Raw genomic sequence first — 20,575 nt, forward strand, 5'->3', positions numbered from 1 at the left:
GCCTTGCGGTGGACTTCTTAGTCGCCGCCCCCGCTGAAACACCAGCGCGTCAGCCTGTGGGGGCCGTGGCCAGAAGAGGCCCGTAAGATGGCACATTGCGCTTGGCAGGTTGACGGGATGCGGCTTAGCGATAAGAGTTGAGCTTTACTGGATTTCCTGTCGGTTTGCGTCTCTGATCGTGGCTAAAAATAGAAGCGTTCGGCCTTATTCCGTGGGTACAGCCTTTGAATTCTGCGGAAATAGGATAAGGTTGTATGCGCCGAGGGGGCGCGTACTTCAGCTTTAGCTACGCCAAGACTCGCGAGGGAGGCGCATAGATAATCGCTGGGAACCTCTTTGCTGACTGGGGACTAATATTAACATAAATAGGTGCCGCCTGCTGGTCGGTGTTCAACGTGCTTCAATAGAGTAATCCGCACCAATCGAAACCAAAGATGGAGTTACCACGAGACTCGACCCAATATCTATTACCGCGCGATAGCACCAGTCGGCCATCGTCACCCTCGACTCTTACGGAACACGAAGACGATCAAATTTCAACATCTGCCCAGGATGCACCTCTGGAACACGGCCAACATGAGTTCGCCGCAACAGCGACTGACAACCTACTGCGAAAGAAGACTGGCGAGATGAGGATTGAACCGCTCGAAATACTACCCAGCCCGAGGGTCTCGACGGGCGAAAAGATTCTCCCTAGCATCATCCTCGTCACCTTCATCGCCATTAGCGCTCTGTCCATCGCATTCTGGCTGGTAGACCATGTCAGACGCAGGCTCGGTGGAGACTTTATTGCTGCCAAGGTCATGGGCGGCCGATTCAGCTCGACCTGGGCAAAGCTAGTTGATGCCGCTGCCTCTATCATCCTAGCACCAGCGCTTCTCGCCTTCGCAAATTGGCACATATTCAGGCTCACTCGCTTGTGCGCCGTCGACGAACGTCCCCTGAACAACAGGGCCGTCAGCTTGAAGGCTCTCGCCGAGGTTGCCCAGACTAATTGGGGATCATATAGCCCCTTCAAGCATTGCACCTTCATCAAGTCGCGAGATCCCCAGCTTATTTGCTTGGCTTTGATTACCGCCCTCTCCGCCCTGAGCTTCTCCCTTCTTTCCAACGTTGTGGCTTATGAAGCTAAGGATTTTGCAATACTTGACGCCACGAAAGAACTTGAATTTTTGGATCAGACACCTGGGTGGCACTTGATAGCGGATGCCTATGGAGGCAACCTGTACGAGATGGTAACGCTTCCTAGTATGACAGATCAACAGGAGGATGAACTCAAAGGGCAAGTGAGGAAGCTGCTATGGGAGATTGGGGAGAACCCACCACAGTCGTTCTCGCAAGGTGTGGATTATCTCAACATATCGCAGAGAGCACAAGGTCAGATGCCAAAGGTGCGAAGAATCCTCGATGTTCCGACCGTTCGAGTTACAGCGTCTTGTACTCCATCCACTATCGACGATGTCAAACTTAGCGTCAAGACTATTGTTGGCACTGTAAGGGAGGTGACTATAGATCTATCAACAAACTCAGCTACGAACAGCTCTAAGATGGTTTCTATGAAGGCGTTCAGCCACTCAGCATTTATCAATGCTAACTGGGAAACTCCTTCTGCCTCGGATATCGTCTCAGAGGAAACAGTATCACCTCTCGTAGCCTTCAAAAGCGGAGAAGGCTCCCGCGAGTTTTGGGTTGGAGGTTTTTGGGCCTCCCAGGGGCGAGACTCCGGCGCGACATGCAGAACGAGGACATACGGTGATCTTGAGGTATTTAACTTTGACAAATCAACCTACCTAGCAAAAAATACCGAAGACGACTCAGATGAGAAGGAAGAAACACAGGCGTCTGGCGACTGGTCATTCTGCGGCGTATCCTGCGTCCTGAGATCCCAGTTGGACGAGGCAGTCGTGGATCCGAAGACCTGGTCGACCAAGAACGCGGACTTTAGCGGTGTTCCTGCACAGGATCTTCACGGACCCCTCATGCTCAAGGATTTGCAGTATCTAGGAATCTTTGATTCACTCGGGTTTAATGGCCTATCCGGGCTGGGACCAGTTTCTTTCAAAATCTTGGTTGAATCTGGCGCCATGAAACCTGAGTCCTACTGGAGCCAGATTGACTCGTTCGTCGATACCACGGTCTGGTTCGAAGTTCAGGCGAGAGAAGCTGCATTCAACTTGGTGCAAGAAAAACGAGACAAGGACCTTGTATATGCAGTCAGAACTGAAAAAGATGGACAGCAACTTTACGCCATTACGTTTGTACCGTGGATCATCCTTTCTGGTCTTTTCGCACTTGGCACTGCGAGCCTCCTAACCGTCGTACTAACTATCGGTTCGTCACGACTTTCATTCCGTAACGGAAGGATACTTGATCCGATCAAGCTTACGATGGATGTTGGAGCAATTGTTGACAACGACGTGTTTGAGCAGTTGACTGAGTGCAATGGGGAGAAAATAGATGCTTGGGCGGAAAAGACAAAGCTGTGGTATGAGGTTGTACCGCCAAAAGTGGTAGATACGGAGACAGCCACTGGTGGCCATGGTGTATTAAGATTACAGTTGGCGTAGAAGCGATTTGAAGAGAATTTTATTGATATGGAAATGTATATGTATTCTGGCTTACTTGTGCGGGCCGCTTTGTCTAATAATAGGTGACGGTGAAAAATAGTGGGTTTTAATATTAAGCTGCTTCTTTATAAAATTAATAATATTACTGTTAAGTAGGTAATAAATCTACTAGTAAGTAACAGTATTAGTATTTAGCAGGCTGTCACGTCCCAGCTCGGCTGGACATAACGACATCACATACCTATGGACACCCCACAAAACTTCGACCAACAACAAGAAGATCATTTGGATCACTCCATGACCACCTTGATCCTCGTTAGACATCTAGTATATAATTCGAGGAACTGGCTGTTGCTAGGACACTAATTCCTTAGCTATCAATACAGCTTAGTTACCTAGCTCACTGCACTAGCTAAAATATTACCAGACGTGACACCCTCACTACAACTTACACATATAAGTTCCGATTTATAGATTAAGTCGAACAACTTATAAATCTGACGTCGGGTAGAATCTTAAGCATTGAACTCTGTTATTAGTCTCACGGAACGAGCTCTTCGCTATCTAAACGTGCCTCTCCATAATCCCGTTGCCGCATCTGTGGTGCCGATTAAGAAGCACAAATCAGACGCAACACAAGTGCAATGGATTGGGGGAGTCTTTGACCAAAGTGTTGCAAAAGTGTGACATTCGGAATGTACTTGGTATAGGAGGGCCAGGAAAACAATTAAATCAGCGGGAAGTCAAGGGCACTTCAGCAGAGACTAAGATAGCATGGTACTCACCTCTAAATCCCACAACCTTACAAAACAATCCAAACTGGCCGTAAGTACCATCGTGGTATTTTGACTCTGGCTCACGGTTGGGTTATCTCCGCAATGGCCCTTGAGCGAAGACAGAGGAGTCAAAGTGTGCATAGTAGCCTGACCTATTGGGACCATAAATTGGGAAGGATTCAAACAGGATCCGTTAGACAGAGCCATCCCTTTTTGCATCTCATTCAATTTACAGTCTTTTGGCCTATTCTTTTGAGACCTCTCAGAGATCCATTTGATCAAATGGTATCAGCTGAGAAAGTCATCTATTTTGCTCAATCAAGCCATTTACCCGGGCTTCAAGCCCGGCTCTATCCGACCTTTCCGTCACAACACTATTGCGGTCATCACAGCTCTGCCTCTGGGTGGGTTATGTGTTCTTAGTGTCTTCTGCTTACGCCTTCACTCATTAATACTGTTATTGGTATTTTCTTTTTACTGTTAAGCTTCTAGTCCCTCTCTGGGTATGTGTGTACTAGGGCACCCTAACCTTTTGGTAGACAGTAAATAACTCAAGTTTCCAAGTTCCCAGGTCTACTCGTAGTTTCGTAGTATGTACTAAGCTTCCTTACTTAGAATACTACATAGTGCACACTGGCTGATTACTGGCCAACGACACCAACGTTCATCAACTGAGCCTCCGTGACATACTTGCCCATCTTTCTCGGCAACACGCCCTTCTCGTACATTTCATCAATCTCCGCCGCGTTGCGTCTGGCGCACTCGGGAAGCATGAACCAGAGGACGACGCAGACGGCTGAGCCGGTGCCAAAGAAGAGCCAGGCCGTCTTGTAGCCCCAGTTGGCACCGTTAACGTCGACTGCGACCATTTATTAGTACCGCGCGAAAATAGTTGTTCAGTCGGTTGGGTCAAGGTGAGAAAGGGCAAGGACTTACGCATGAGTGGGACAGTCGTGTTGAATATGAGACCAAAGATCACCGCCAACCCCTGAGCAATACCGGCGGTTCGAGCTCGAAGCCTCTGTGCGCCGACCTCACCCGAAAAGGCACCGCCGAGGCTTCCCACTGGAATGCAAAAATAAGGTTAGCATCTCGATACCAAAAGGGAGTGCGTTGCAGAATTTGAGACTCACCAATGCTGTTGAAGAAGGACCAAACACAAGCAACAAAAATGAGAAAGTTCATTAGGGCCTGAGTTCGGGGCACGAGGCCCAGAATGCCCACAACGAGCAAGGCGCCCATGCAAAACCCCATGGCGATGAGGACGAGCAGTCGCCTACCAATCTTATCGGAACCTAGCATGAGACAGAAGGCGGCAAAGAGCTGGATGCAGCCTTTCGTCTGTAGTTAGCCGGATGATCAAGTATAAAGTCCCGTCCACAAACGACATACATTGAATCGTAGTAATGAGGAAAGCATTAGTAAAGCCGCTCTGCTTGAAGAATAGGCTCGCATAGACGTTGAGGAAAGAGAGACCTGAGAGCTGCTGAGAGCATGACGGCAGGGCAGCGCCAATGGTGCGGCGGAAATTCGTGCCACGGAAGCACTCCACGTACGAGTCTAGAACCTCTTTGAAACCCTGACCCGACGTGTCTCCGTTCTCCTCCAACTGCTGTCTGCGCTCTTCCAGGATGGTGTTCTTGATAATAGCGTATTCGACCTCGACGTCGTAGCCTTGGACTGAGCCGTTCACCCTACGCAGGGTGGCTTTACCGTCCTCATCCCGGCCTTTCGCGGCGAAATAGGCTGGAGACAGCGATTAGTCTCGATACACGATCACTCAAGATGCGGGTTCGTAATCGAAAGGGGGGAAATGTGGGACATACCTGCCGTCTCTGGGAGCCAAAGGAAGACCGGCAACATCACCCCGAGAAACCCCCATTGAGTTAGGATGGGAACCTTGTAGTCAAGCGGATCGGTCTGCTGGCATACCATGAGGACGAGGTTGGCTAGGAACTTGCCAATGGTGTTCCAAAATCCGTACGTAACCACCATGGCGCCGCGAATGTTGACGGGAGACCACTCGTAGACGTATATAGGCAGGGTCGCCTGGATGGCGCCGACGCCTACACCAGCAAGAACCTTGGCGCCGGCCCAGTCTCTCCAGTCGCGAACGAGAGTCTCGATGATGAGAGACTAATGAAACGAGAACCATGAGCAAGGGAGACTCTAAAACTTTGGTTGCCGAGCTCAGCTGGGCGGGGAAGGCTTACCCCCGCGAGGATTATCCACAAACAGTACAGGGTTCGCTTTCGACCGAGGCGGTCGGAAATGGGGTTGAGGAGCACCTGGCCGATGAGTTGACCCAAGGACTGCATGGCACCCCAGAGGGCTGTATTCTCTGCTCTGAGCGTATACACACCGGCCTCGTTGCGGAATCCAACGTGATTGGTAAATCCTTGGTTGGCAATGATGCCGCCTACCAGCCATGTCGGTCAGAAATCTTGGTTCACGCGGAGCAAGGGGCTCACATACCATTTAGGTTGATTTGATACCCGTCAGCCGCGGCTGCGATGCACATCATATTGCAGATGAGGACGGCCTTGCAGATGGTTAGCCCTCCAGAAGGCCTCTTGAATGGCAATGACAGTTGGCCATGGCGAAGAATTGACTACCCACTTTTGGGAACGTGCGAACTGTATCCCACATGCTCAACTCGTCATTGGTCGACTTTAAGACGGGGGCAGCGGTCTTGATGGGCGCGTCAGAGCTCTTATGACCCGATTCGACGTGTTGGACGACATCCCCTGATGGGGCGACCTTGACTTCTTCTGGCTGTGCCGACATGACTTCGACGGCGATAGAGATGGCGTGCAATGAGGTTGTGGCAGGAGCGAGTGTCGGCAGCAGCGAGATTGCAAAAAGCTTGAATTTACTTGTCAGAACCGACTCTGGAGGATGGTGGTTTGGATGCTCAATATATGTTGTCCGGCTTGAGGCCAATTTGACTACCGATGAGGGAGACCCAGAATCATCCTCAAGAACAGTCCTGCAGTTTCGTCCAGGAGAGTAAATCGGACGACTTTACACCGAATTGAAATGTGGCTGAATAGCAATCTGGCCAGGTTGGGGCCCCGAAACGGCAAAGGAGGAACTCCATCAGAGCATTCCGCGGAGTATAATCACGCGGCGTGACCCAAACTAGAATGGACCCATGTCGTGATTGGCTTCACTGCGCCGCCCCCAGGGTATTCCCCGCACTCCGCGGAATGCCCTAGTCAATGACTATGCAGTAGTTTGTTTCCGCAAGCCACGTCTGGGGAAGGCAGCTTTTGAGACGGCTTCTTCAGCATGGCTTCTCCGGGGACTCGTGACTAGCTGCACTTTTGAGGTATCAGTTTCTGGCGGGAGTGGGTAACGCCCTACAGAGCTACAGCTCTAGATTATCTGCATCCATCTGACCATTGGACTGCCAGGCTCTGGTCAAGTTTAATCCCCCAGGCCCTTCCTTTGATCATTCTCCGAGGCCGAAGCAGCTCGGTGTTCGGTTGTTCTCTGTCCGCCATGACGATTATATTGGCTGCGGGGCGGGGAAGCCTCCATCTACTCCAGGATTCCCCATAATCTTGGCACCTATCTGGAGGGCGGTCCCGCCTTTTCGCTGCCGCGCAGAGTATGGCCGAAATGGCGAGATCCCGATCTGGATTGCTAGAGAACCGGTTGGGTTGCCCAAGTGGCAAGGCTCGTGAATAGCTTGTAGCACGTCGGTGAAAGACCAAATGCAGCAAGCTGAAAACTCTTCGTTTCATTTCTTGCTCGGAAACATGGTTATATAAACATGTCAAAGATGCCTACTCCTGGAATGATCAACCGTCGTGACTGGACAGCAGCAAGTTCTACATGCTCTCGATTTTGACTCCGCGGCATTCGTTGTATCTAATTTACATCCTCTAGAATGAAAGTTCTTGCTACTTTTGTTTGGGCCTTGCTTAGCCAGGGCATTACTATTGTGGCCTTGCCCCAGCATGTCCCAGGGCCCCTCGGTGCCGATTCTATCCCGGCATCGCCTCGACTGGAGCCAATTAGCCTTGATCGATTGCCACTCCCGCCGGGCATCACCTCCAACAGCGTAGGGGCATGTAATACCGAGATCAACCCGCGAAAGACTGGATGTATGCCGGTGAAGAGCGGACGCGATTTTCAGTCCGGGGGTTTCCTGCCCGATGGCAAGCACGTCCTTGCCGTCGTGCCGTTTGTTGGCGCGCCGCTCGCCCCCGACCCGGCCTCCGTCTACAGCGGCTCACAGATCATCATTATCAAGACTGACGGCTCTGCTTTTGCCAATGGCGAAAAGTGGAAGTGCATTACCTGTGGCTTGCCGGCCAAGAACGCCGTCGGCCGGAACCCAACCTTCGACTACCCCCAGGCATTCCATGACGGCAATCGCATCTTGTTTGGGACCAACATCGCTGATTGCGGAGACTATTCACTCGTCAGCGAAAAATGCACTCCAGAGCGGACGTATATCTACCCTATCCGCTGGAACACCAGACCTGATGGCTCTGGCGCTGGGGGGAGCATCCGGGAGCTTCGACTCCACCCAGATAATGTTCATCTGGGGTTCAGCTCCTTCACCGTCGGAGCCAAGCTGGGCCAGCTCGCATACTTCTCGCGCTTGCAGTTCAACCCAGCCCCCACGACCGGCCTGCCACTCGCTCCGCGGTATGATCTGATCAACGTCTACACCCTATACCGAAGCGACCTTCCCACACCGCTTTCGACCCGAGGGTCCCAATTATACATCAACGAGAGTGCCATCTCTGTTGGTGAGCTTCGAGGATTCAGCGGTCGAGGAGACGAGATTGTCTACGTTGGCTATCCTGTCGAATCCTCCAACCTGGACGCGTTCGCTGTCAGTCTGCAAACCGGCTGCGTTCGCCGCATCACCACCCACCCAGAGTATATCGACCCTATAGACCAGTCCCCTGACGGTAAGTGGTGGGCTATAATGGATACTCGCGGCACCAACCGGCAGATGTTCCTCTCTGGCATGCGTAACGTCCCTCCCGTCACCGACCAGGTCAGCACGGCTGTGACCTCCGCCACCCGGAACAATGGACAGCGACGCTTCTTCGTACCGTACCTACTCGACAACTATGGCGACCGCGGCAACTACTATGGTCAGAAGATCAATGGCCCCGGATTCAGCGCGCCAGGCAGTGGCGATTTCCGTGATCCCGAATGGAACGGGCAGGCCGACCCGCGGTGGTCTCCTGACTCGACGCGACTCATCTACTGGGAGGCCCACGTCGAGTCTCCGGCCTGTGGTGGCGCAAACCCGCTGCCTTGTTACCCATCCAAAGAGCCCGACGGCAAGGACATTCGCATCGTCCTTGCTAGCTTCACCAGTCGAAAGCCCTCAAAGTTCGTCCCGGTTGCCCCGGTTCCCGACAACGTTCCTTGGGCCAAGCTTTACATCCCCGGAGGAAGCACCCAGGAACGCGAGGGACTTCCGCCCGGCCAATTTATCCTCAAAGCCAAGGTGACTGGCTACGCCAAGGTCCAGGTCGGCCGGACCGGAAACGCGACGGACTCGAACCAGATCGCAGTCACCTACAACAACTACTCGGACGACGGCATGACGTTCCTCAATGGATGGGAGAACGTTACCAGCACGGCACAGAGCCTGACCCTTAACCGCGTTGACTGGTACTCGGATCTGGTGCAGACGGGCCGCGGCATCTACAATACTAAGAAGACGAGTGCAGACGGCTTCCACCTTGAGATTGATGTGTTGGCCAACTTATTCGATGCGAATGGCACGCTGACTACAACCATCAATGGAAAGGCATACAAACAGCCTCGTAACAATGCCTGATTCTGATTCTGAACTTGGCGCGGATTAACTTACGGAGACGAAAATATCGCAGGCAGAAGTGGTTTTTGCTACGGGGTGTTAATCCCAGCTGGAAATACCGTAGGCTTGTTTCTCCTGCTATAGCAAATATACATTGTTAGGAATCGTGACAGCGTGCTGGTAATAGACCACGAAAGATGGAGAGTGCCCTCGATGTGATGATTGAGCCAGTTGTAGGTCAAGCTGGACCTCCAGCCAGCTCGTCCGAGGCCTTGGAATCCAGTTTTGCCAACAAGTCTAACAGCTGTCCGAACTGCGAGCGTGCCACCTTCTCGATGACCTTGTTCTCCGTGTTGTGAACGAGCTCCAGTAGGATGGTGCCGACGCGGCGGATCCGTTCGACCTAAGCAAGAGTTCCTATTAGCTCGTTATACTTGCGGATGTTGGCCACTTGGTGCAGTCTCTGAAGGAAGTAGGGGAACCACGTAAACCCACCGCCGTCTCTCCCTGAGCCTTGAAGCAACGAAATGGCACCATCTGCAGCTCGTGCAAAAAGTCCCGGACAATCTCAATCTTGCGCATCGCGCATGGCATGACCTGCCCGTTTAGCCCGACCACGGACGGGAGGTCGCTGGCGACACATTTCTGCAGGATGACCAGGCGCATGCAGTGGAAAACGGTCATGATGTTGCTCCTCTGGGTCCAGAAGCAACTTCTTTGGTAAGCGCTGACGGTCTCATACATCGCATCTCTTTCATGGTCGGAGGCGGCGTCGGGACTCTTGAGCCATGTCGGGAGCTGGTCCGCTAGGCTTGCGAACAGCAGATACGCCTCACTCAGCCGGGTAAGCTCGTTCTCCCTCTCTGGTCCTGGCTGGATCTCACCCCGAGCTTCGCGGCGCGAGAAAGACTTAATCTCGACCAACAGGTCGGCCGCCGCCGCCCAGATCCGCCGTTTCAGATGGAAGCCGACAAAGAGTCGTGTTTCGAGAGCATTGCGGTTCACGGGTTTCGTGGAGTCAAGGAGCGGCTCATCTTGCTTGCCATTATCAAGCAGCGTCAGTTCACTGTCGAAGACAGCTTCATGCAAAACCGGGGGCCGCGTCTCTAACGCTATTGCTGTTTTATCCGCCAGGTATAACAGCCAAAAGCTGGCGCGAAGGATCTGGGACTCCAGTTTGGTGTGTTGTTGAACAGCCGCCTCGTCATGTAGGCGGAGCCGTTGCGCCAAGAAGGCGGCCTCGGCGTGGTACTGATAAGACGTGCCTACCCTGCCGGTCGTATTTTGCATCGCGGCTGAATGCCACATGCGGATGGTGAGAGACGTGGAGTCTGGATGTTCGAGGTCGTACGCATCGTAAACCCGGAGCATGGCCCGCGACGCTGCCAAGAATACTCTGGACAGCAGGGATCGCGGTGACGGCGATGCGGGAGGTGCTGGCATGGTAGACATGACGAAGGCGCAGAGCGCGGTGATTAAGGCGAATCTACGCAAGCATGTTATGTGGTCGGTGTTGGAGGAGGCTGGGGTACGGCCAGCAAGAGTCGAGCGACTATCGACAGCAAGAAGCGTGACGGCGGCTCGAAGAGTTGGTTCGTGTGCAACCGGGGTGTTGGGAAATAGATACTGCACAAAGAAGTCGATACACTCATGGGCGACGTCCAAGATGGACTCTGAGCCGAGGAGTGCGTCGACGCCAGTAAGCAAGGCCGAGTGGACTTGCACAGCATCATAGTGGAAGATTGGGGCCTGGGCACTCTCTCCGGAGTTTGAGTCCGGAGTCTCCGGACTCGACAGCCATTGGGGGGATTGGGATTGGTGCTGGGTTTGCTGGGTTTCGGTCAGGGCCTGCTGTAGTTCAACGGCAACACCGAGGGCAGCTTGCGCTTGAATGGCACCGCCGAAACCAGCGTCGGGATCCGAGGCTGCTGCCAGGGATGGCGTCTGGTCGACAGCTCTGGGGCTTTCGGGGGCACGCCTCATACGGCGTGCGTTGTAACCGCACTGAAGGCCTGATATCCGGCAGTTGGCACAGGGTTCTATCCCATCACACTTGACCTTCCGGCGCTTGCAGGTATTGCAAGCATGAGCTGGTGGCATGGTGCAGCCGAGCCGTGTCCTCGGAGTTCGGAGTATCTACGAACGACCCAGGAGCTAGTACGGACTCTCGAGACAGTAGCTGGTCGGATCGAAGACGTGGATCCTGGTGTGATTGTTTCTAGGACGATCCCGTGGAGAGGACATTCCGCGGAAGGGAAGGGATATATGGGGTGGGTGGAGGCAGTGTCCTGGGGAAATGGAGCAAGCAGGGACGAATAAATTCTTCCGAGGTTATCGACGGCGGTGTCAGCTGAAATCAGTGTTAGCGTACATAAATCGACCCCTCTTGTGGCGGAATGACGGTCGAGTTTGTATAATCCTTTGCTGTACGGTGATAATTTGCCGCTTGGGGCGGGGAGAAGGGAATGGCCACCCCGCCTCGGAATAGACTATTACCAGTCTAGGCTCATCATCCACTGCAGTCACGCTATCATGTGCTCGGAAAGAAATACGCGTAAAGAATCTTAGTCGTTTGGGTAAGTACGCACCCCGCTCGAGAGCCACGGGCAACTGGGTTGCACTCCGCGGAACGGGGCGGGGTTCCAGAACTTTGCCCAGAGGACCAAGTCTTGGATGTTTGTGAGATCTACTCATTGGAATTCTAGAATCATGCCACTTCCCAAAGATATTCCGCTTGTTATCGGAGTCAACCACCACCGGACTAGCAAATGATCAAGCGCAGAGAAGTCATGGTATCTTTACAGAGATATAATAAAGGCACCTGCTATGCCACCCACCCATGAATGCTGTACCGAGTGATTCGGACAAACCGAACAGCTTTTTCAATCTACGATACAAGTACCGTTCAGCCAAGCCCAACACGGATGGATTGAGCAAGCTGCTTCCACTTCTCTCTCTCTCTCTCTCTCTCTCTCTCCATTGTAAAACAAGCCTTCTTTCTCTTTTTTTATGAAGCGGACAGGCATTTATACCTCGAGATACCACCAATAGCGTGCGTTCTTACAGTGTCTCGATTCATAACCACCTCAATGTCGGCGACCTTCGATCGAACCTGGATATGGCATCCATCATATCCCGAGCATGAACCCAATACCGCAGGCTTGTTTGTACATTTTAAGAGACAGTTCTCCCTTGGCGCACACGAACTCCCGAAGTCTCTGAAAATCCACATCACTGCCGATACAAAGTACAAACTCTACGTCAATCGCCGGCTTGTCTCTTTCGGTCCGGTCAAAGGGGACCACAATCTTTGGTTCTACGATGAAGTCGATATTGCGCCGTATTTAGTCGAGGGGATCAATTGTGTTGGAGTTCATATTCTTCGCTTCTTCTACTCGACCCAGTTCGCCACGTCATTCCCGCGCCTGGCTACTGGAGGGCTCAGGATCGTGGTCCCCGACTCGCCTGGTCCTTGGTCTGAGTTACTCAGCAGCAGCCCCCTCTGGGAGACAGCTATCGATCCGTTTGGCCGGCTCCGCGTCGACGAGCCCGAGGATTGCTTTCTCCACGTCTATGAAGTGCACAGCAGAGTAGAAACCGGCCGTTCGCTGGAATGGGTACCGGCTAAAGTTCTCGAGTTCAAAAATTCCACCGGCAATTCGCCCCCTTGGCATCTGTCGCCTCGTCTAATACCAACCTATCGTATCCAGAAGGCCACATTCTCAGCAATACATCACCTTCAAAGCGACGTGCAAGTGGAACACTGGAACAAGCTTTTGCTCGCTGGCGACGGAAATGCGAAGCCTCCTGGCGAATTGCGTCTCGCTCCGGGGTGCTACCATCAGTTCGAACTCGAAGCAGCCCACCACATGACAGCATTCATTCGGGTACTGTTCAAGCGTCCCAGCGAGGGGGGAGGGTATGTGAAGCTTACATACGCGGAAAGCTACGAAGACGAGCCGGACCTCTACAAAGGCGAGAGGCGAAAGGCTCACCGTCGCGACATGACGAAAAGGCTCATGGGTCCCCATGACTTGTACCATCTACAGGGCACAACGGACTTCAATGGCCCTGGATATTACGACGAAGAGATGGAGGAGCGCTTTGTTCCGTTCCACTTCCGGACTTTCCGGTTCATCAAAGTAGAGATATACGCCGGAGCAACCGAGCTGGTATTTTGCGGCCTCGAGATGGAGTCTGCGCATTATCCACTGGACGTGCGAGCCTCCGTCTCAGCTCCTGATGAGCTCGGACAGACTGATGGCGACCGCGCAATTGTCGATCAGCTGTGGGCGACTAGCCTCCGCACCCTCATAAACTGCATGCACGACTGCTACGAGGACTGTCCATTCTATGAACAGCTGCAGTACGCCATGGACACCCGAAGCTCTACACTGTTCACTTACTGTATCTCTCACGATGATCTTTTGGCACGTCAGGCCATCATTCAAATCTACAACTCCTTCCAGCCGAGGATGAGCCTCACCGCCAGCAGGGCGCCCACACACCGCCAGCAATTCATCCCCACCTTCTCCCTGTACTGGATCTGTATGCTGTCTGACCACTATGTCTATTTTGGGGACAAACTATTCTTGTCTCGATTTCTAGTCGTCGTTGATGGCGTCCTGGCATACTTTGAGTCTCGAATCGAGACAAAATTGGGCCTGGTAAAGACTGAATTCGGGCCAGGGAGCGGTGTATGGAATTTCGTAGACTGGACTCAAGAGTGGAAGCCATATGGCTATCCGGCAATCTGTGAAAGTACGGGATTCTCAACCTTTACCAACGAGATATACGCCTACACCTTGAAGCTTGCAGCCGAAATGGTCAGCGCTCTGGGGAGACCAGCCATCGCAGACGAATATCAAGAGCGAGCTGCACGAGTGGTCGCTGCTCTCCAACAGCACTGTTTTGATGGTGAGTTCTTCACCGACAGCATCCTGTCCGCACAGCAGCCGCTCGGTGCAATCGTGACGCACAGCCAGCACAGCCAGATCTGGGCAGTGTTGAGCGGAGCCTCAAGCGGCGCCGAGGCCCAGGAGTTGCTGCGCAAGAGCATGGAGCGGACGAGGGCTGGTAAATTCGTGCAGGAATCTATCTCCATGTCCTTTTACACAATGCGCGCTCTCAGTCTCGCCGGGGGCGACCTTTATGACAAGCACTTTCATGCGTTCTGGAAGCCATGGCTGGACCAGTTAGATTTGGGTGTGACCACCTGGGTGGAAGACAGCGTCGCACAGCGGTCCGACTGCCATGCCTGGGGCAGCGTGTCCCTCTACGAGTTCACGGCCGAAGTGGCAGGAGTACACCCAGCGGCGCCGGGCTGGAAGGCCATCGGGGTGAAACCAAGGTTGAGGCTGTACCCGAGTTTCAACGCCAGCGTGCCGCTGAGCGTGGTTGACGGAGGGCCCATAGGCATTGTGCATATATCCTGGACAACGTGCCTCACCACTGGTGATGTGAAATTGTGTGTAAGTGGTGACATGGATATAGTTGAGCCAGTTCCTTTATGTATTCAGCTACCAGGTTATGAGATTAACTTGGCATGGGCTGGGCAGAAACTAGACCTTACAGTCAAGGCTTAAACACTGAAGTAGTATTTATAGAGAATTTCACTAGTAGGAACCAACCTGTTCATTCCATTATATAGTGTATAATGCGCTGTAGTGATTTAAGTAAGATAGGTCGAGCAGTAGAGTCAGTAGGTACATTCAGTGTAATGTGTGAGTGGAGCGGGCAGGAGCGGGCAGGAGACCAGAACACCCACCAAACCACCCGAAAATCAGCTTGATAGGGACTGGAATAACAATGCGTCTGAAATAGCGGGGACACCAGAGATTAGGAAAAATAGAATTGAACAAAGGAGATGACACGAGCGGCTATTACTCTCAGTACCATCTGATTCAAATGATTCAGTAAAGGAGGCTACAAGCTTGGGTCAAAATATTCAGAATTAAACGAGGTAACTGCTACACAATACGTACGACCTGTCAATCATTCCAGAATACTTATCAGTGAATTACAAGAGTACAAAGACATCATTCATCCAGACTGCCCAACGTTATTATTTGCCATCCAACTTTGTCTCCTATTTCTACATCCCTCTGCCTTTTCTCGTTGCACCACACGCAGTGTGGCAAGCTCGCCAACGTTTTCACGTCCAAAAGGTTTCCAAGTATCGAGAATCTGAGTTGCAGCGATGATGTAAGTTATCTCTGCTTTTGCAATTCAAGCAAGAAACTCATGATCAAATCGGTTACCGCAGATTCAATTTCCGCCTCCGACCCAAATTTCGATATGAGACGGGAGATTCAAATGCAGCATGTTGTCCATGGGCCTATACTACATCTCCCGGTAAGCCCAAGCTCGAGTTGCCTGCTGGTGCAGGCCGCGTCATCACTTCAGGTCATTTCCATGACGTTGTTTGAAGTGACACACTCAAGGCAGAAAGGAGTTGATGCCATGCAAAGATGGATATTGCATCCTCAAGACCCATCGCTTATCCTGGGCTTCGGGCCGAAGGGGGTCCAAGTTCTAGACTGAGACTTGGCGGAACATTAGAGATATAATTACGACCTCCCTATCGATCACGTTCTTGGTGAATTAGAGGTCACAGACACTGACGGTGGAAAGGTCAAAGTTGTTCAAGTGCTCATCACGCATGACACGAAACACTTACCGGTGCAAGTTTCGCAACTTGGAGGCCCAGACTCACTTGAAAAAACTCTCCTCTACTTCGTCGAATCATTTTCGTTTTGGTCCGCAAATTCCGTCGAGGTGGATCAAATAAAATATATCATTTAAAATACTTGCGAACGGCCTGATCTCGTAGATCTCAAGACCGCTTACTTTTCTCTCGCACAACCATCTTATCTTTCTTTTAAAAGCGCTTTCGATTTGCTGTTGGCAGCTTCCGGCTGGTCCTGTTAAGAAACTATTTTCGTTACCGGGGAATTAGATCAGTATGGACTACCTCGCCTTGTGTAGAGTTTGGAATGCCGAGAAAGCCCTTTCTTGTCCTAGAAATGGGGAGGTTGCTACGGTCAGGTGTGCAAGTTTGGCGCAAATTTTACACTTTTCAAGTTTCTAGTAGTGGATATATCTGGCCAGCTAATATTCCCAGGAGTGAAAATATAGTTGACTTGCCCTGGTGCTCGTGCTATTCAGGCTTATAGTGACCTCTTAGCCAACACCTGGTAGTATGAGACTTATAGAATACTGTTTAAAATTGGGCAGAGTTAACTGCAAAGACTACATCAAGAAGACGATGTTTGTTGAGAAAAGTGATAAATTCTACAAAAAGCCCTTGTTCTGCTTTTTCTTAACCCCTCTCCTCCATACCTTAATCAATACTTTCCACGAATATCCATACTCGACATGCCAAATCCGACCAAAATATCACCTTCCCATCACACTTTGGGTTGCAGATGCTTCCTTACAACCTTGTCAAAGAGTATTGATCCGAAGGCTCTGAAGTATTTGGTTTGGAGTACCAGAAAAAGCTTACAACCATGAGTAATGCCATGAGAGCGACATCAAGGCCGTACATCGGCCACTCATGTGTCTGTAAATACCCGCCCGTCCCAGATCGATACTCTGCGAGACGAAAGATATTTCGAACAGTGATAAGGAGACTGCAAAAGTATAGAGACCAAAGCATCGGTATGAGGCGTAATGCTGGGTCAATACACTTGGCCACCTGCTTCGAAACTCGAATGTGGAAAATAGCTGCGCAGAGGACAAAGAAACAGAAAAACAGAATCTGTAGCCCCAAGCCCCCAAGAATTATGTTTTCCGCTGTCGAAATAGAGCTAGAAGTCTCCGCATTAATTAACTTGCCCGCACCCGCTGCTTGAATAAAAAAGCAGAATATATCTCCAACGACGAATATCTTCGTCAACCATCCAACGTTGATTATGGAGAGCTTTTCATGACCGGATGCACGGATGAGGCGGCCGAGGAACATGTAAACTGCCGCAGCGAAGAGGATCGGCGCGAGTAGGATGAGGAGGACTTGAATGACGAAGGGCGTCTTCTTTTCTAAGTTGTCGCGGGAGTAAGCGCGGGCAGCAAGACCGACTGCTTCAACTACAGAGATATGCAAATTAATCAAGTGCTCAGTCAGGAGACGTCGAAATGTAGACAGCACGACTTACACAGACCACCCAGCACATTGGCGAAGCCGAACCATTTTTTGAATTGAAATATCTTCCACGCATGAAGAATGCTAAGCAAAAGAAATACAAATGCTCCAGTGATAGCTATCGCTTTAGACGGTAGGTAATAACCGTAAGGGTTGACACTTTGGGAGGACATTGTTCTTGGCCAAATGTTCCAGAGAGGAGTTGCCGGATGAGCTGTCTCCAATATGGGTGGACTTGGTAACCTCGATCTTGTTCGAAGTGTGGTGGTTAAGAGACGCAAGAGGGCAAGAAAGATGTTTGTTGTCGGTATTTTATGTAGAGTGAAGAAGTCGCTGTCAAAAGAAATTCAAGTTCGAAGGTGGAAAGTAGAAGCGATATAAGTAGAGTAAGGATCAAGATAGGAAGATAGAGAGTCGATTCGTCGGTGAGGAGAGGATGTCTTGTCGAGAGAAATTTGGAAGATCCCAGTGGTAGTAAATGAAATTCTGTTCCTTTTGAACTAAATAAGTGGCGGGAGCATTGCCAAGCAAAGCACAGCCTTCTCACTGTCTCAAAGGGAGTACAGTAACCGGAGAGCTTAAGATTGCGTAGTAGAAGCCACATACATCATGGACCCGTATTTGACATCCCAGTCCGAGACATCTTTACGCCCACATCTCCACTCGTATTTTCTATTCTTCCTTTCAGAGCAGTGTAAGTGCAGCGTCCAGAAGCCTAGTCTTTAGGGACTGTCGTCGGATATAATCCTCGTAACCTTCTCGAACTGTGCCGGCAAAGCAATGCGCCGTGCTCTGACAAACGGCATTTCGTATCCAGTATTCCGTATATCAAATCTCGTATTTCGCACCCCCTACCTTGTGTCTTAAATCTCGTACATCAGCATGATCGTCAGGTATAGCTTCGGGTTTAAAATTCCAACATGTCTCCTTGTCTTGAAAAACGGGCCGATATTAAACATACATGGAAGACACAACAGAGAAATAGGATCCAAAACAGATTTAATCGTTATTATAGAGACTATACCGTTGGGTGGACATAAGAAGTATGATATATGAGAAGGATGTTGCCAATGCAAGCTCTCCTAGACCCAGCCGAAGCAAGTAAAGATTTTGGCGGCCAGGATTCGAAGTCTCATATGGAATCAATATTCAATTTCTCTAGTGGATAAGCAATTGTTTGCGAATGAGTATCCGGAAGAAGGGCCGACATGGCCGATGCGAGTCTCACCTCCCAATCTGCACACCGCCATTGCGAACTGCACTGCCCAAGAGTGATTGCGTAGTGGGCAAGAATGGCCATGACTTTGGGGTTAATTTCCTTGAGTAAATCAAGATACTCAAGGTCGATAGGATTCGGCCTGATGAATGACCTCAGGTACAGCTTAAAGTTGAGATCAGATAAAGTTCAAAGCTATGAATCCGCTTGTAGTTGAATATTCGAACACTAGCGTCGGCAAGGTATTTCTCCTGCAGTAGGACAGATCTAAGTCAATACAGTGGCCACTGCAATCCCATCGGTAAGGCGAGGCTATCGATGATTTTGGACGCAATCTCGTTATATTAGTTGTTTCGATCACCACGAAGAAAAAACAAGCAGGAAGGAGACAAACGCCTCCGGGATCGAAAATAGAACATGTATCCAAGGTAGAGAATCTTCTACAAGATTATGCAGACTCGATTTAGAGTAGTTGTCATAATTGAGCGCTTTGTGTACAATCTCTTCCTCAATCTAAATACATTACAGCATATTCTAACCCTACACGCAAGGATTTGTAAGTAAATTGTTGTCAGCGCCATAAGATAAGGAAAGAAATTTTTCTTACCGCCACGTGAATAGGGCGTGTTTCATGCGTAGGGCGTGCCTAGCTGGTCCGAAGGGCGTGAATAGGGCGGGAGTTCGTAGGGCGTGCTTAGCTGGTCGGAAGGGCGCCGATTCAAGTGTGCTTCATTTAGTATATTAAAAATGACTCACATCAAACAGAAAGAAAAAGCCGCATGCAAAATGGAAGAATGATATTAAATGCAAACCATTAATTTGCTGCAGCAGATGAATGACTTCGCTCCTGCTTCTGCCCAATTTAGCACTCTCAGATCAACAACCATGACCACAAGCGAACCTGCGATGAAGGTTTTGATCTACGGCACTGGTAGCATTGGAGCGGCATGTGTCTATCTTCTGTCAAAAAGTGTACCTTGCGAAAACATTGTCGCAATTTGCCGGTCCAACTACGCGGTCGCCAAGCAAAATGGGTTCACCATTAATTCTACTACCTGGGGAAATGGCCTGGTTGTCAGACCAACCGTTGTCCGCTCTGTTGAAGAGGCACTGCACCACAAGGGAAACGGTTTTGACTACATCCTTGTAACAACCAAGGCTACGGCCCTGGCCTTGGGGGAGGTGCATCCGATATATCCTGCAGTCTCACCACACACTACAATTGCCCTGATGCAGAATGGCATTGGCATTGAGAAGCCCTTCCACAAAGCTTTCCCAGAGAATCCGATTATTAGCGCTGTGCTCTATCCAGCTCTTGCTCAAACTGCCCCAGCAGTCTTCTCTCACCAACTACTCGATAGAATAGTACTGGGGACCTTTCCAGCAGAGGCATCAGCTTCGCACAAACACACTGCGACGAAATTAAGCCAGATGCTGGCCGAGGGAGGAGCTGCAGCAGAGCACCACGACGACGTTCAAATTGAGAGATGGAAGAAGGTTCTCATCAACGCATCTGAGAATCCCATCTGCGCACTCTCCCGCCTCCCCGACACTCAATTTTTCCTGAGCGCCGAAGGAGCGATAGATTTCATGAAAGACGTGATGATGGAGATTGCTGCTACTGCTAGAGCCGCTGGATACCTAGATATCACGGATGACGTGGTGGATTCCCAGTTACGACTTCTCACGTCCCGACCATTGCCTGGGGTAGCACCAAGTATGATGCAGGATGCTATTGCAGGTCGACAAATGGAGAATGATGCTATTATTGGCAATGTGGTCGAAATTGCTAGAGCAAACGGCGTTTCTACACCAATGCTATGCACACTATATTATCTCGTTCACGGGCTCAACGTGAGCTTCAAAGGTGGAGTGGGTGAAGTGGCCAGATGAATCAGTTTTCACAACCAATGCAAGAAGGATTATCTGTTTACCAAACACTTTTAATAATATGTTTGGAATGTATTAGTGGGTCAGATATGCCCTAGAAGTTCATCAAGCTGCCATATCACGAGCGCTGCCTTTTCTAAGCCACGAGCCATTCAGAGGACATCACCTAAAATACCCCAGCCGAAG

General features: G+C 50.8%; 7 protein-coding genes across 7 annotated transcripts; 4 read left to right on the forward strand and 3 right to left on the reverse strand.

Moving 5' to 3' along the window:
- Window positions 1–434: 434 nt before the first annotated feature.
- On the forward strand, window positions 435–2,567 carry BGZ61DRAFT_572007 (uncharacterized protein; the record flags this gene model as incomplete). Its single annotated transcript, XM_046256084.1, has 1 exon — window positions 435–2,567. The coding sequence occupies one exon, from the start codon at window positions 435–437 to the stop codon at window positions 2,565–2,567; it is 2,133 nt and encodes a 710-aa protein (XP_046106658.1).
- A 1,417-nt stretch (window positions 2,568–3,984) lies between these two features.
- BGZ61DRAFT_572010 (sugar transporter) lies at window positions 3,985–6,130 on the reverse strand (the record flags this gene model as incomplete). Its single annotated transcript, XM_046256085.1, has 8 exons — window positions 3,985–4,202; window positions 4,280–4,408; window positions 4,477–4,677; window positions 4,736–5,089; window positions 5,170–5,479; window positions 5,557–5,762; window positions 5,819–5,885; window positions 5,981–6,130. 8 exons carry the CDS (start codon window positions 6,128–6,130, stop codon window positions 3,985–3,987), a joined length of 1,635 nt encoding a protein of 544 aa, XP_046106659.1.
- A 1,108-nt stretch (window positions 6,131–7,238) lies between these two features.
- On the forward strand, window positions 7,239–9,161 carry BGZ61DRAFT_586539 (uncharacterized protein; the record flags this gene model as incomplete). Its single annotated transcript, XM_046256454.1, has 1 exon — window positions 7,239–9,161. The coding sequence occupies one exon, from the start codon at window positions 7,239–7,241 to the stop codon at window positions 9,159–9,161; it is 1,923 nt and encodes a 640-aa protein (XP_046106660.1).
- An 87-nt stretch (window positions 9,162–9,248) lies between these two features.
- On the reverse strand, window positions 9,249–11,577 carry BGZ61DRAFT_447475 (uncharacterized protein). The gene has a single exon (XM_046245351.1). It carries the CDS (start codon window positions 11,238–11,240, stop codon window positions 9,561–9,563), a length of 1,680 nt encoding a protein of 559 aa, XP_046106661.1. The 5' UTR covers window positions 11,241–11,577; the 3' UTR covers window positions 9,249–9,560.
- A 652-nt stretch (window positions 11,578–12,229) lies between these two features.
- Window positions 12,230–14,810, forward strand: BGZ61DRAFT_475765 (bacterial alpha-L-rhamnosidase-domain-containing protein; the record flags this gene model as incomplete). Its single annotated transcript, XM_046248727.1, has 2 exons — window positions 12,230–14,611; window positions 14,808–14,810. The coding sequence occupies 2 exons, from the start codon at window positions 12,230–12,232 to the stop codon at window positions 14,808–14,810; spliced, it is 2,385 nt and encodes a 794-aa protein (XP_046106662.1).
- Window positions 14,811–16,348: 1,538 nt separating this feature from the next.
- BGZ61DRAFT_416187 (RTA1 like protein-domain-containing protein) lies at window positions 16,349–17,742 on the reverse strand. Its single transcript, XM_046243379.1, has 2 exons — window positions 17,297–17,742; window positions 16,349–17,228 (listed from the first exon to the last, which is right to left on the reverse strand). The coding sequence occupies exons 1-2, from the start codon at window positions 17,454–17,456 to the stop codon at window positions 16,576–16,578; spliced, it is 813 nt and encodes a 270-aa protein (XP_046106663.1). The 5' UTR covers window positions 17,457–17,742; the 3' UTR covers window positions 16,349–16,575.
- Window positions 17,743–19,383: 1,641 nt separating this feature from the next.
- On the forward strand, window positions 19,384–20,514 carry BGZ61DRAFT_447479 (ketopantoate reductase PanE/ApbA C terminal-domain-containing protein; the record flags this gene model as incomplete). The annotated part of the gene is made up of 1 exon (XM_046245352.1): window positions 19,384–20,514. A coding segment is annotated over one exon (1,009 nt), but the record flags the coding sequence as incomplete, so codon positions are not given.
- Window positions 20,515–20,575: the final 61 nt, after the last annotated feature.

Source organism: Ilyonectria robusta, assembly GCF_021365365.1.
Source record: "Ilyonectria robusta strain PMI_751 chromosome Unknown BGZ61scaffold_6, whole genome shotgun sequence".
Classification (NCBI taxonomy): domain Eukaryota; kingdom Fungi; phylum Ascomycota; class Sordariomycetes; order Hypocreales; family Nectriaceae; genus Ilyonectria; species Ilyonectria robusta.